The sequence below is a fragment of the Lissotriton helveticus genome, chromosome 7 (genome assembly GCF_964261635.1).
Source record: "Lissotriton helveticus chromosome 7, aLisHel1.1, whole genome shotgun sequence".
NCBI classification, from domain to species: domain Eukaryota; kingdom Metazoa; phylum Chordata; class Amphibia; order Caudata; family Salamandridae; genus Lissotriton; species Lissotriton helveticus.
The window spans coordinates 1,715,164,600-1,715,177,066 of NC_136068.1; the positions used below are offsets into that span (position 1 = coordinate 1,715,164,600).

A 12,467-nucleotide genomic window follows, 5' to 3' on the forward strand; every position below is an offset into this window, starting at 1 on the left:
CCTCCCTCTTTGGACCAAAATCATCAACAGCTCCCTTCAACAAGGTCTCATTCCAGACTCCCTCAAGGTGGGGCAAGTCACGCCTATACTCAAGAAACCTACAGCTGACCCGTCTGACCTAAACAATTACCGTCCCATCACCAATATCCCCACCCTGGCCAAACTGCTGGAGAAATGTGTCCAACTTCAACTAACAAAACACATTGACCAATTTGACCTCCTCAACCCTCATCAATCAGGCTTCCGAGCGAAACATAGCACGGAAACAGCTATGACACACATAATTGATGACGCCCTCCAAATCCTTGATCGCAATGAGTCTTGCCTCCTCATCCCTCTTGACCTCTCTTCAGCATTTGACACGGTCAAACATGAGAACTTACTGGAGCTGCTAAGCACTAGAATGGGTCTATCGGGAACTGTTCTCAAATGGTTTTCGTCCTTCCTTCATAACCGGTCTCAGAAGTTCAAGATCGACAATGTGCTATCTACACCTGTGCCTGCAGATCTAGGTGTTCCACAAGGATCCCCCCTCTCCCCCACACTGTTCAACCTCGTCATGGAACCGCTCGCCACCTTGCTCCAAGCATCCAATGTCCATGTGTACGCCGACGACACACAACTTTACCTAAAGCTACAATCCCCGGAAGATATCAAACTTCTGAATTCCACACTTATTAACACTCAATCTTGGCTGGCCGATAATCACCTCAAACTAAATGCTCTGAAAACTGAGTTCCTACTCATCTCACCCCCGGCGAAAATTTCCACCACCCAAACCTGGCTCAATAACCTAACAGCACTCAATGTCCAACCTACCATCGTGGACTCTGCGAAATCCCTAGGCATCACACTCGACGCCAAGCTCAACATGCAGCAGCACGTTAGCAAAGCCACAAAAGGAGCTAATTTCCAAATCAACACACTGAGGAAAATTAAACCCTCCCTCCCTGCCGAAGACTTCCAAACTGCTGTACAAGCTTTAGTCATTCCTCGCATAGACTACGGAATTGTGGCCCTCAGCGGACTCCCGCTATCCACAACAGCACCCCTAAGAGCCTCCTTGAACGCTGCCGCGAGACTCATTACTGGCTCAAGAAAACATTTGCATATATCCCCAGACTTAAAGTCCCTAAAATGGCTGCCTTTTGAAGCCAGAATACAGCTAAAAATTGCAGTTATGACACACTCGGCCGTGCACCACAATGCACCCAACTACCTGGCTCAAAAGTTGTCTATATCAGGAGGTTCGAGATCCAATAGAAGTACAAAAAATCTACTCCTGAAACCTCGTAGATTCCGGAAAGAAAAAACATACAAGCGCTCCTTCTCAGGAATGGCACCCAGGATCTGGAATGCGCTCCCTCCTGAAACCAGGCTTATCTCCTCCACTGCACACTTCAAGAAAGAGGTGAAAACCATCCTTCTGGCCAAGATCTCCTGAATTTATAGGTGTTGGATCAGGGACTCTGCATCGCTTTGTATCACTGATCACCTTGTCCTTGGCACTATACTCCTACTTGATGGTGACACCACTACGCTACTCTCTTACTACCGACCAATATATGACACACTTTGGATTATTGAATCAACCTCCCGATGCCCCCACCCAGTGTTCTCTCTATCCTAAGAAATTGATATAAGCCATCCACACATCCAAGGTTTACCTGAACCCTTCTGTAGTGGGATCAATGACTTGTGCAGTCTTATATTACTTGTTTACCCGATTGTATATTGCTATGTTTTCTGCACGTTACTGTTATCCTATTATGTTAGTGACTATTATATTGCTCCCATTATCTCTGTCCATTCCTGCTGCCCCTACCCCTGTCTCTGTGAAGCGCTCTGATATCCGTAAAGATCTTGTTCGCGCTATATAAAACTTTGAATAAATAAATAAATAAGGATGGCTGTAGATATTACCTGAGTATTTGTACCAAGGAGGCTCTTCCACGGACTCTGTGGTGGACGAAACAGCAGCACTGTTAGCAGACTCTGATTTGGGCTCCTTTATGGCCTCAGTTTCTTGATCAGGGGTATCTGCCTGTGACTTTGGAGAGGCTGTCACATCTATAAGCGACCTGAAAACCAAAAAAAGGACAACACTGAGAACCGACTTTCAGCACAAGAGTCTGGGAGCTCGATGGATCATGAGAACAGATACCATTTTTTCTCTGGCAGTTCTACAGAGGACTCAAACCATCTTCTAAGCTGTCCTCTCCCACCCAAACTGCCATGCACAGGGGGAGAAGTGTATCATATGATTTTACTGGTTGAGCCTTCTCTGCTTTTTTGTGACACCACCATAAGACACTGTAGTCTTATCTATAATAAACAGAATTGCTAAGCACCTTTCAGAAACATTCCACCTACAGCTGTATTTCAAAGATGGGGGAATTTAAACAGCATACCTCAAAGGTGGACTTCAAAGAAGTGTCTTCTTCAGGGTGAAGAGTCTGTTTCTCAGGTGCCACCAATGATGTAACAGGTTGATAGTTAATGGCCAGAGATACAGTTATTGTTGAAGATCATTCCAAATCCAGACAAATCTTCTTCATACTGCTGACACAGTAATGGGGCCTTCATGTTCAAAGTCTATAAACATCTGGAATTACTAACTTTACTTCAGCCTTTATTTGAAGTGGGAACTGTTATTTGATCCAATAGTAGCGAAATTACGGCATACAACTGGACAAGACTAGAGAAGTTATCTGTTACCAAATCTTAGCGACAGCCAAGCCAGTGTTAAGACATATGATTCTCTGGAAACCCATGGCTTGCCAGCTTCATTGACCAATCTCTCACAACTGCTCCTAAGATGGGGGGAATTTCATTTCAACAGACGTAACCAGAGGACATTTGAATTTAATGGCAAAGAAATGGAGTACATCTATGTAGGAAGCTGGGTTTCTGTTGCCGTAACCCCCCCCCTTTTTGCCAGACTACAGGTGCACTTAGACTTGATGTGCTCTGGGTCCCTGCCAATTAGGTTCCCAGGGCCTGTGTTCGTTAATCAAAACTGTACCTTGAACCCCCAGTTGGCACCTCTCCGGCCATATGTTAGTCCCTTATAAAAGGTACAACTGTCATCTAGCGGTTGGGTCCAAAATTGGCTTTAGTCTTTATCTCTTTTTCTGGGTGTGGGATTGACAATTTGGTGCCATGTTGTAGAAAGCTGGCTCTCTATGTAGGATATCAAGAATCTGATATATCGTGTAACGAGTCTGGCGGATAGGGGCTTCCTTTGTAATCCCAAAATACTCCATTAGGGAGTGGTGTGGTCGAGCAGCCTTAGGATTAACACAGAGGGCAAGACATTTGCAAATTCACACATTGATCAATAAACAACACGACTCAAGGAGGAGATCCACACCAATTTATAACAATAGCCAGTATCTTTATATATGTTCAGGCCTCAGAAAAAAATCATTCAGGTAAGTACATTTTCAATATAAATTCTTTTCACTTTAAAAGGCGGACACTTGGTACAAATTCTCAGTTCTGCAATTTATCCTATAGAAGGAAGAACAAGTTCTGCTAACAGGTATAGTACAGAGACCTACAAGACCAATCTCCTTGAGTTAAGGTCACTGGTGGCCAAGTTTCAAGGCAGTACCAACAGACCACCACCAGTGGCACGAGTGCAGCCAGGTGCAAAACAGCATTGCGAGCGCAACAGGCTTCTATGGAGATCGGTTACTGCAAAAAGAGGCTGCATTGTTCTGGTTGGAAGGCCAGTTGTAGTAAAGTGCCCCTTTTTGCATGGGTGGCCCCCACTTTTTGCCTGATGTTGATGCTCTTTGACTAAGTGTTCCCTGGGTTCCTGCCAACCAGGTACCAAGGGCTTATATTGTTTCACCAAAACTGTACTATTGCAATCAAATTGGCAACTATCTGGTCATATGTAAGTCCATTATAAAAGGTACCATAGGTACCAAGGGCCCTGTGACCAGGGAAGGTCTCTACGAGCTGCAGCACATTGTGTCACCCGTAGAGGTCCTGGACCTTAACACTAACACCCACACAGTCACCAACACCCACAGACACACTAACACCCACACACACACTAACGGCCCCCAACCCACCCCACCACCCCCCTCCACACACCCACCGCCAGTGCAGGCTACACGTTTTTGGTGCAGAGAAACTTGGAGTCTACATGACACACATCCCTGTGTGAATACAAAGAGTATGCAATTCCGAACTGATGGGGAGAGGGGAGTGGGGCGGGCAGGACTTTGTGGTCATGAATTACAGGCGGAACGGGGGTTCCTCCTGTTGGAATTAGGGCCCTCACACACCCAGCTGGGTGTCATGCTGCATCACAGGGAGTGGTGTCATGCTTCATCACAGGGCGTGGGTCTCTTCAAGTCGGCGCTCCAATACCCAACGGGCTCCCTATAAGGGGCCTTTGGCAGAGATTTTTTATTCCTGTTTGGTGCCATGAGAGGTAAGGGGCCTAAACAGTGTAGATGGAGTGAGTGAAGGGGAGTGACCCGAAGGAAGGTTAAAACAGGAAATGGAAGTACCAAAGAAAACCGTTTTCATCAACAGGCCTTCCAACATGGTTAAAAGATGAAAGGCGCACTTCTGAGGTAATGTCTCAGATTCAGCACTATGTTATGTGGTCAACATGTTTCTTGCCTAATCGTCATGTGATCTAGCGGCGATTCGTCAGGACCTAAAAAAATCGGATCTATCTACACAAGGGTGGTTTGTCTGGTGATATTATCCTGATAAACCAACCTAAACAATACTCTGTGTAGTACCTGGTAAGACATGACCAGCCCTAACCGGGTCGGTGATTTACAGCATCAGTCTCCTGCAGGTAAGACACATGGAATTCCCTTGTGTCGTTTGCTTAATAGCAAAACACCCGCGGACCTACCCACTGTTGCCGGAAACCGGGAGGCCCCTGTGTGCCATGCCTACAACTCACTGCCTCTGATAAACGTAAGCCACCCCTCTAGTAGGGTGCACTATACCATTGGTGCGGGTACAGGTACATGAGCCCTGTACCCCTACAGTGTCTGTCTATTTGTAGACATTGTAAGTGAGGTAAAGCCTAAAAGAGTATATGATATGAGAGTTTGTCATTACGATCCCCACGGCACCAAAATGGCTTTACTGAATCCTGGGACGTTTGGTAGCAAACTTCTGAGCACATTAAACCCATGCGGATGCCAGAGTGGGATTTAATGCCCGATGCACTCAAGAGTGCATCTTATAGATGTCCCCTGAAAAACAAGCTAAAACTAGTGTCTTGGCTGACTGACTGCTCACCAGCTTCCACCCCCAGACATGTTTTTGGACCCCAGGGTCAAGAGCCTCCCACTTTCGGGGTCCTGGAACAAAGCACATCCTGTGCAGAGGTGCCAAGCCTTCTCCCTCAGGAAGGGTGGGGTTCATGCATGGGAAGCTTCAAAGGCTTGCCACCTATGTGAGCTAACCCAGCCATTTGCTGCTCCCAGCAACTGGGCCCCACTCCACAGCACCATAATGGCTACACTGAAAACTGAGAAGTTTGGTTTCAAACTTCTCATGAAATTAACTCCACATTGATGCCAGTGTGGGACTCAATGAAAAATGCACTGAGAGGGCATCGTAGAGATGCCCCCTGAAAACTAACCTACCATTAGAGTCCAGGCTGAGTGGCTGCTTTCAGACATGCTTCTGGACCCCTGGGTCGAGAGCCTGCTGCTCTCGGGGCCTGGAACAATTCACAACCTGGGATGAGGAGCCAAGCCTCTTCCCCCAGGATGGGCACGGTCCACGAAGGGGAAGCCTCAAAGGTTTGCCACCTTTGTGAGCTCCCACAGGCCACTTGCTGCTTTCAGCAACTAGTCCCCACTGGTTCTGAAGCCCAATTTGGGCAGGAGAACCGGCAGAAAAAAACAAGTGTGGAAGAGAGGTGTGCCCACCTCTGCCAACCCTACCCCTCAGGTGGGGGGAGTCGAGGTGAAGCACAACTATCAGTCCCCGCCGTCTTGCAGATGGGTGGACTCAGTCAACCAGGGAAAGGCGTATGCCCCCCTCATACTGGAAGGTGGCATAATAGAGGGTGTACCTACCTCAGGGAAGGGACCATTGGTCTCAACCTTTTTACCTACCTGTAACACCCCTAAATCTAGTATTTAGGGGCACCCCTGAACCTTTCATTCTCAAACCAGAAGAAACTACAAGAAAGGAAGAAGGAATTAACAGCTGGGGGGCGCTAGGTGGCGCACGAGCGGAATGGCGGCCATCATGTTAGGCTCCCGCAGTCTGGCGCCGATATCCTACAATTATCTTGTCCTGACGACGAGACTTGCCCAAAGTATCATCGGCAGGTAGAGCCCAACGCCTGGGGAACAAGCGACGTAAGTTTCGAGGACGTCCGGGGCGGAATGCAGCAGCTATCACCATAGAACAGGCGAGACCGTGATGCGCCCCTGAACGACTTGGAACTGCTGCCGGGAAAAGACGCGCACGCAACCACCTCGGTTCCCACAAGGTATGCAGGCCGGCGTGCTGTAATGGCGGTGGTGAGTGCCTCCGAAGCAGCGCATTTATATCCCATCACTGGGACGCACATTGGCATATCAGGCAACTACCTGGATTATTTGCACTAACGTAGCTGAGAGCAGACTTTAGAGAGGGTGCAGCACCAGCTCTAAACACCGCACGGATGGCGGGTCAGCCATAAGCGGAAACACTCCCACGTAAACAGTCTGCAGAAGCGGCAGTCATGGGTCAAAAGTGAGGTGCACAGCGTCCCACGGAAAGAATTGATTCGGGCACTGCAGAAATTGGTGCACACGCGACTCTACCTATCAGTAATGCTGTAATGCCTTGAAGTGTAGACCGTGCAGCGGGAGCAGAGGTTTCAGCTGACATATTAGAGATAAATCGATTAGCCAGGGGAGACACACCGCTTGCAGTAACACTACCATAAGACACTACGACAAACCCCAAAAACGGTGGAGCGGGGCATGCTGTCCTTGTCATAGGTTTGGTGATGTGCCTATTCTGAAGCGCTGGATGGTCGCGCTCTACTTCATTAACACAGTTAAAGAGTAATTACAGTTCTTGGGGGGTTGCTCGGGGATGCCCCTCCTCCTGCTATCGCCTTCCCCATAAGCCTCACATCTTTTTCATCACTAAGATATCCAAGATGGGGAAACCAGATGCGCGCCAACCACGTCTCACCTTCGACACGAAGAAACACACTTGTCAGCAGACAGCAGAGGTGGACAATGGCGCTGAAGGGCCGCAGCAGGAACCGCAATCCTCACCGGGCGAAGACATGAGCGCGATCCTTCTGGAGGTGCGGCAGTGCTTTGCGAACATTGCAGACACCATGGATACCCTGACCTCGTGCATGGACACGATAGTTCACAAAATCGATGGTCACGAGTCGCGCATAAAAGACACTGAACAGCGCATTTCAGAGGCTGAGGACACTACGGCCCACATCCAAAGCACAGTGACGCAGATGGACAAGCTACTAAAGCTGCCAAGAATGAGGATATTGAGGCAAGAAGTAGAAGGAACAATATCTGTGTACTGGGAATTCCAGAAAAAGTACCAACACAGGCAAAATGGAGGAATACATCGAGATGCTACTGCTGGCGGTGGTAGGGACGGAAGTCCTTTCATCTCACTTCATTGTCGAAAAGGCCCATCGATCCCTTGGGCCGAAACCAACCCCCCTGGAAGCACGCCCAGACCTATTATTGTGCGCCTATTGAATTACAGACACAGAGATGTGGCCCTTAGGGTGGCGAGAGATAAGAAAACTACACTTCGTGGGGGGGGTGGGGCGCCCTTGCCCATGTACCCAGAATTCACTACACACGTCCAAGTAGAGCGGCGCAAATTCCTTCCTGTAAAACAAAAGCTAAGACAAGCCCAAATTGACTATGCCCTATTTTATCAAGCACGACTCCGGGTCATGCACCAAGGTAAACAAACGTTTTACACAAAGCCTCAACAGGTTGAAGAATTCCTAAAGCAGCTCAAGAGACAAAAGATCGCAACCTCCACACCAGAAGATTCTCCAATAACACACTCACCGAACATAGACTGATGGGTATCAAGACAGGTGGTTGCTTTTCTTGCCAATTGTAATAGACATCATTGCTGCGACGCGGCGGACGTTCGCACAACATGATTCCATATACCTGGGACGCATGAAGATAGGGGCGAGAACTACCCTCGGATGGGACACAAAGTCCACAGGCAGCCAGAAACCGTCGAAGCCCATTCAGGGACTTGATTGATAGCATAGACAACCGTGAACGGCGAGAGGTACCCGTGGGCCACCCAGCAGAACTTCCCCTTAAGGGACATCCCCTTTGTTTTTCTTTCAGGTTTACTCTGGTCATTGACTAGAAACGTTCAAAGTAATGGTTTGTTTACTGGGCACTAGGGAGGCGGGAGGGTTGAATGCAACCTGCATAATTGAGATGCTTCAGTGGGAGGGGGATAGGGGTATGGGTTCCTGAATACTTTGAAAAGCGTAACATACAGTACTTCTTTTGGAACTATAACTCTCTAATCATCACTGTACAGCTTCAAAATATAGCAGATACTGCATTATAAGAAGGCATGGTGGACCTGGCGTATAAGTCCCTACTGAGAGTAATGTCTTGGAACATTAGGGGCCTAGGTGACCCGAGAAAACGCAGACAGATCCTAGCCTATCTAGAAAGGCAGCAGATAAACATCGCTCTGCTTCAAGAGACCCACATTAACCCACAATTCCAATCACATTTGCTAGCAAGTGGGTAGATAGCAGACTTTTTTCCTCCTACTCCTCTTATGCTCGCAGCACAGCCATATTGATAAAAAAACAGACACCTTTTGCACTAGCAGGGGCGACAGAGGATCCCCAAGGGAGAGATGTCATAGCATGGGGGCGTTTGGGCAGGGATTCGGTCACAATAGCAAATTGTTATGGCCCTAATGTAGACACTCCTGAGTTTTTTACTAACATCTGGGGAAAAATTGTAAACGTGGGATCCACCCATATAATTTGGGAGGTGATTTGAACGTAGCCCTTAACCCGGCTCTGGATAGGTCTAATACTGCAACGCATCATTATAATAACTCAAGAAGTATTACACGGAATAATGGACGAGGGGGGTTTAATAGACAGTTTGCGCTACACACACACCTACAGGTTAAGGAATGCACACATTCTACAACTTATGTTGGGACATGGGCTCGCCTAGACTACTGTCTGCTCTCAAGGGGCCTAGAATCGGTTATTCGGGATGTCGTACATCCTGCTAGAACATTTTCTTTCATACCTCCAGGATATGATAAGCCCAGGCCTAGCTGGAGGTTGCAGCCTAATGCCCTGCTGGATGCGGTTTTTCATAGTGGACTGGGGGAGGAGATAAAGAACTTCTTCCTAAGAAACAAAGGGTCAGTGGACAGTGTGGAGACTATATGAGAGGCCTTCAAAGCCACAATCAGGGGGTTCTGTAGCTCAAAAAGTTTTGGTGTGCTTAGGGATATACAAGGAACAATCAGGGAATTGGAACAGGACCTGAAGATGCTGGAGGTATGGATGGGGACAGGTGTAAGAAAGTGGCTCTGTATATACTGGACCAAAGTAAGGTATAGTGTGCACAGACTCCACAGTCCCCAGAGGTTTGGCAGAGGCTAAAGTTAGATATAACCTTAATCTCTAAAGTGGTAGCTTGGTCGAGCAGTAAGGCAGTATCAGACGGCAGTGTAAATTATTTGTTGTACACACTCAGTCAGCAAATGGTCTCACACACTCAAGAACTGAACGCTAGGCCAATTGGTGGTATAAAAAAAATATAGTTTTTTTATTTTAGAACCAACAATAGGTATCAAAATATACGTTCTCAGAATGAGTTACTTTAGTTAAATACTTTTCAAATAGGCAATAGTCTTTTGAATACAATAGTTACAGTTGTTGCAATAGGCAACACACTTTCAAACACAATGTGACATTGAGCTCAATGGGAATTTCTAGTTAAATGCAATTACTTTATGGATTACTTTTCTAACCACAGGACTGGATCCTAGATTCAGTCCTGGGACATCTCCCGTAAACAGTTGAGTAAAAGCGTTTTGGTTACAATTGTGATTTTTAAGGAATATTATTGGATTTTAAAAGTTGAAACTTTTTCAGATAGAATCACCAATGTTATCCTATGGGAGGAAATTCACTTAGCAGGTATGTAATGTTATCGTTACTTTTTCTTACTCCTTGTTGGATCCTGGATCCATCACTGGTGTATCTCCTGTAAACAATTTAAAGAATGCGTTTAAGTCATAAAGGCGATTAAGGAATATTTGTAAGTTTAGAAATTGGACACTTAGAAGATTTTCTGGTGAATTGAGATAACAGTAAATCACGGTTATAATTACTTTTCAGGTTCAGTGCTGGGCTGAAAGATACAGCACTGGTATCGCTCCTGATAACAGGTGAGTAATTCGGAATTCGTTGTTCGGCTGATTTTAGATGAATATTTTAAAGTTTCAAAACTCCACACTTTAAAGAATCTGCAAGTGAACCCAGTCAATGTTACCCTATGGAAGAAAAGTGAATTATCGGCTTTTGGTGAAGTACTCGACTGGCAGAGTGAAGAATTTTCAAGTGATCCCAGTCAATGTTACCCTATGGAAGAAAAGTGAGTTATCGGCTTTTGGTTAAGTACTCGACTGGCAGAGTTAAGGTACTGGGCACAGACTCCGTGGTCTCCCAGGGTCAGGTAGGTACAGTTGTTGCACCCTCAGTGGCACTGGGGCAGCCGGGTGCAGAGAGAGTTAGGCCCAATGTTAGCCTATGGGCAGCAGGGCCTTTGGTTGGTGGCTGCTGGCAAGTAGGCCATGCGGCTGTGGGAGCTGGGCTCCTGGTCACTTGCTCAAGGCAAATGGGGTAAGTAGATTAGGACAGAGGTTGCACTCCCTGGGGCACTCGGGCGGCTGGGTGCAGGGTGCTTTTGAGCCGTCGGGCGCTCAATGTTATTCAATGGGAAAGCTGGAAGTTGAACAAAGGCTGCAGGCTCGGGGACGGGATGGAGATTCTTCAGGTGCGACCACCACTTCGAGAGGTAAGTTGGGATCTTGCAAAATAGGTAGACATCCAGGAGTTGGGTACAGGGGGACGTGGGGCGCCAGGTGCAGGGGTGTCTTTTGGTGTCGGGAAATCTTACCCTCGCTGGTCGCGGTTAGAGGGGTTCCTTGTTGTGAGGCTGCAGGCATCGTCAGGGTCGTCGAGGAGGGTCCTTGGGCACTAGATTCGTGGTCACAATTGCAGGGGGGACTACCTCGTGGTCTTTGTCCACTCAGGCAGAGGCTGGGCTCGGCGGGTGCAGAGTGTGCTGGATTCGAGGCTCCTGGCTGGCACCATGGGTGTTGCTGTTTGAGCAGAACCACTGCTCATGGGAGTCCCAGTCTTTTAGATGAGCAAGGCAAGCAGGTCCTCCGGGGTTTTCGAAGTTGCTGTCCGCAGGAGACGCTGGGGTTTAGCAGGAGAGGTTCAAGGATCAAAAGGCCAGTAGGGCTGGGGAAAAGTCAGTTAGTGTTGTCCTCTTGTTAGCAGCTGCACGGCAGGTCTTCTTGTTTCTTGTTCAAATCGGGATCTGAGGAAGGAAGGTTAAGGGTTCCCCTAAATGCTAAATTTAGGGGCGTTACAGGTAGGGCAAGGGCAGGGACCAATGGATCCCTGTCCTGGGATGAGTACACCCCATTTCCTGCTCCTCTCCAGTGGGAGGGGGGCAGAGGCCTATCTCTGATTGTGCAGGGCTCCCCATCCTCAAGATGGCGGGAGCCTGGAGTAACGCTTCACCTCACCTCTCCCACCTGAGGGGTGGGGTTGGCAGAGGCTGGCACATCCCCTTTCCTCATGTAGGGTTTCCCGCCTGTCTTCCCACCAGAGTGGGGGTCATAACAGGTGGGGGCCAGTTGCTGAGTACAGCAATTGGCCTGGGGAAGCTCACAAAAGGCTGCATGCCTGTGAAGCTTCCCCTGCCCATCTTGGGGGAGGAGGCTTGGCACCTCGTCCCAGGATGTGCATTGTTTCAGGCCCCGGAGCGCGGCAAGCTATCGACCCAGGGGTCCAGAAACATGTCTGCTGGTGGCAGCCTCGGTAGCCATGCAGTTAGGACACTGGGAGTGGTTAGGTTTCAGGTGGCATCTCTAAGATGCCCTCTGTAGTGCATTTTACATTAAATCCCACACTGGCGTAATGACAACCTCCCAGCACCATATACTCTTAATGGCATCACTGCACTTTCAGTGCCCAGGAATGGCCCTGGGTACTGTAGGGGCACAGGGCACATGCACCTGTGCCCACACCACTGGCATAGTGCACCCAGCTAGAGGGGTGACTGATGTACGCCAGGGCAGTGTGTTTATGGGCATGGCACACAGAGATGTGTGTGTGTCAGGGTACAGGGCCCCCAGGGACGGAAATGTGGCCAGAGATGCCGATTGGGTTTTAG

At 48.3% G+C, this 12,467-nt stretch overlaps 1 protein-coding gene across 3 annotated transcripts in view; it reads right to left on the reverse strand.

The window, feature by feature from the left end:
• Nucleotides 1-12,467, reverse strand: part of KMT2B (lysine methyltransferase 2B) — a 1,130,837-nt gene that overhangs the window by 136,657 nt on the left and 981,713 nt on the right. For all 3 annotated transcript variants that reach the window (XM_078655415.1, XM_078655416.1, XM_078655414.1), the window contains exon 29: nucleotides 1,924-2,081. In XM_078655415.1, coding sequence (XP_078511541.1) covers nucleotides 1,924-2,081 — 158 coding nt within the window. The remainder of the gene's footprint in view (nucleotides 1-1,923; nucleotides 2,082-12,467) is intronic.